This window comes from Calcarisporiella thermophila (genome assembly GCF_041956535.1).
Source record: "Calcarisporiella thermophila strain CBS 279.70 unplaced genomic scaffold VTP21scaffold_60, whole genome shotgun sequence".
In the NCBI taxonomy this organism is placed as follows: domain Eukaryota; kingdom Fungi; phylum Calcarisporiellomycota; class Calcarisporiellomycetes; order Calcarisporiellales; family Calcarisporiellaceae; genus Calcarisporiella; species Calcarisporiella thermophila.
This window is the reverse complement of record NW_027192249.1, coordinates 8,843-10,622: the sequence shown is the minus strand read 5'-3', so window position 1 is coordinate 10,622 and position 1,780 is coordinate 8,843. Positions and strand designations below refer to the sequence as shown.

Sequence of the window (1,780 nt, the reverse complement as noted above, 5' to 3'; positions counted from 1 at the left end):
ACAATTGGTAGCGACGACTTCGATCTACCTACGTGAAACTACTAGAAATCCAGAAAAATTTTAACCAGAAACCAGACACTAGACACCAGAATTATTTTTACGAGACAACGATATTGAAATAATGGAACCGATTTTTGTACCAGCACCTTTCCGTATGCCTGAACCCGCCAGGTTTGGTGGCAGACACTACCCCGACGTGCGCGAATGGATTGATCAAGTTGAAAACTATTTCGTGGGAACGAATCCCCCTGAGCATATGAAGGTCCCGTATGCCGCTGCTTTATTCCAAGGAGACGCCCTTATTTGGTGGAGACATTTGAAGATACAAGGACGATTGCCAACAGAATGGGACACCTTCAAAAACGAAGTCATCATCATGTTCCAACCGATAAACTCGGTTAAACATGCGAGAGATAAGCTTGCGGACCTAAGACAACGACGCAGCGTGCAAGAGTATGCAGTAACATTCAGGTCACTAGCAATGCAAATTCCAGGAATTACGGAGGAAGAATTGATCGACAAGTTTATTCGAGGGCTAAAAGTGCAAACGCGCAAGGAAATTGAATACAAGAACCCGCCTACCCTAAACGAAGCAGTGCGAGAAGCCGAGCGCTACGATGCCGTTTATTTTCGTAACCGGGAACATCGACCTGAGTTTAATGTTCGCGCCTCAACCAGTCGCGAAGCTCATAGTGGACCACGGCCAATGGAGATCGATGCAATCCAAAGACACAAAAAACTTGACGAAAACGAAAAAGAGCGACTGAGAAAGAGCGGATCGTGCTTTTTCTGTCGCGAGAAAGGTCACATTGCTCAAGCGTGTCCCAAGAAGTCGAGAAACACGCAATCATCGTCGGAAAAATTCAAGTCCCGGTGCTGAAGGGGATCTCCACTGGGACCAATGATGAAAATATTTTTCCCGCTAATTCCCCACCGCCCCAACTCAACATGACGACGATCAATCGACGCAGAGACCTTCTGATGTATCGAGGATTTCTAGACAAATTTCCGGTCAAAATTCTCGTCGATGGAGGAGCATCCGACAATTTTGTAACGAAAGACTTAGCCTATTGTTTCGGTAATAAGATAGTCGAAACTCCCGATTCCGAATTATCTTTTGCCAACGGTGACAAACAGATCTGTAGCCGAACACTTGTAGACGCCCACTTACGGCTTGGAGAATACGAGCAATCACTTGACTTTATTGTTGCAGACCTTCCACATTATGATATCGTCTTGGGAAAGACTTGGCTAGTCGAGCACAATCCTCAGATCAACTGGAGAAACAACACTATAACGTTTTTTCATCGAAACCAAGAAATCGAGTTCAAAAATGCGCTGAACAGTAACGTGGAAATGCTATCAGCAATGCAAATGAAGCGACTCACGAAGCAACACGAGATTTACTTGACACTATTGAGCAAAACAGACGATAACGAATCCAACAACTCAATCGACAACCCTGATCTTGAAGTATTGTTGAACAATTATAATGATGTATTTCCTGACTCTCTTCCTCCAGGATTGCCTCCGGAAAGGACTGTAGATCACCATATTGAATTAATCCCCGGAACTGAACCACCTTCCAGGCCAACTTACAGACTCAGTTACACTGAATTGGACGAAATACGGACTCAACTCCAAGATCTTATCGACAAACAGTTCATCCAACCAAGCAAATCACCATTTGGAGCCCCAACACTCTTTGCAAAAAAGAAAGATGGCGACCTCAGAATGTGTATCGACTACAGAGCCTTAAACAAAGCGACCGTCAAAAACC

General features: G+C 44.6%; 2 protein-coding genes across 2 annotated transcripts; both read left to right on the top strand.

Moving 5' to 3' along the window:
- Window positions 1–121: 121 nt before the first annotated feature.
- VTP21DRAFT_10257 (uncharacterized protein) lies at window positions 122–880 on the top strand (the record flags this gene model as incomplete). Its single annotated transcript, XM_069389573.1, has 1 exon — window positions 122–880. The coding sequence occupies one exon, from the start codon at window positions 122–124 to the stop codon at window positions 878–880; it is 759 nt and encodes a 252-aa protein (XP_069245464.1).
- Window positions 881–948: 68 nt separating this feature from the next.
- On the top strand, window positions 949–1,616 carry VTP21DRAFT_10256 (uncharacterized protein; the record flags this gene model as incomplete). The annotated part of the gene is made up of 2 exons (XM_069389572.1): window positions 949–1,542; window positions 1,590–1,616. The coding sequence occupies 2 exons, from the start codon at window positions 949–951 to the stop codon at window positions 1,614–1,616; spliced, it is 621 nt and encodes a 206-aa protein (XP_069245463.1).
- Window positions 1,617–1,780: the final 164 nt, after the last annotated feature.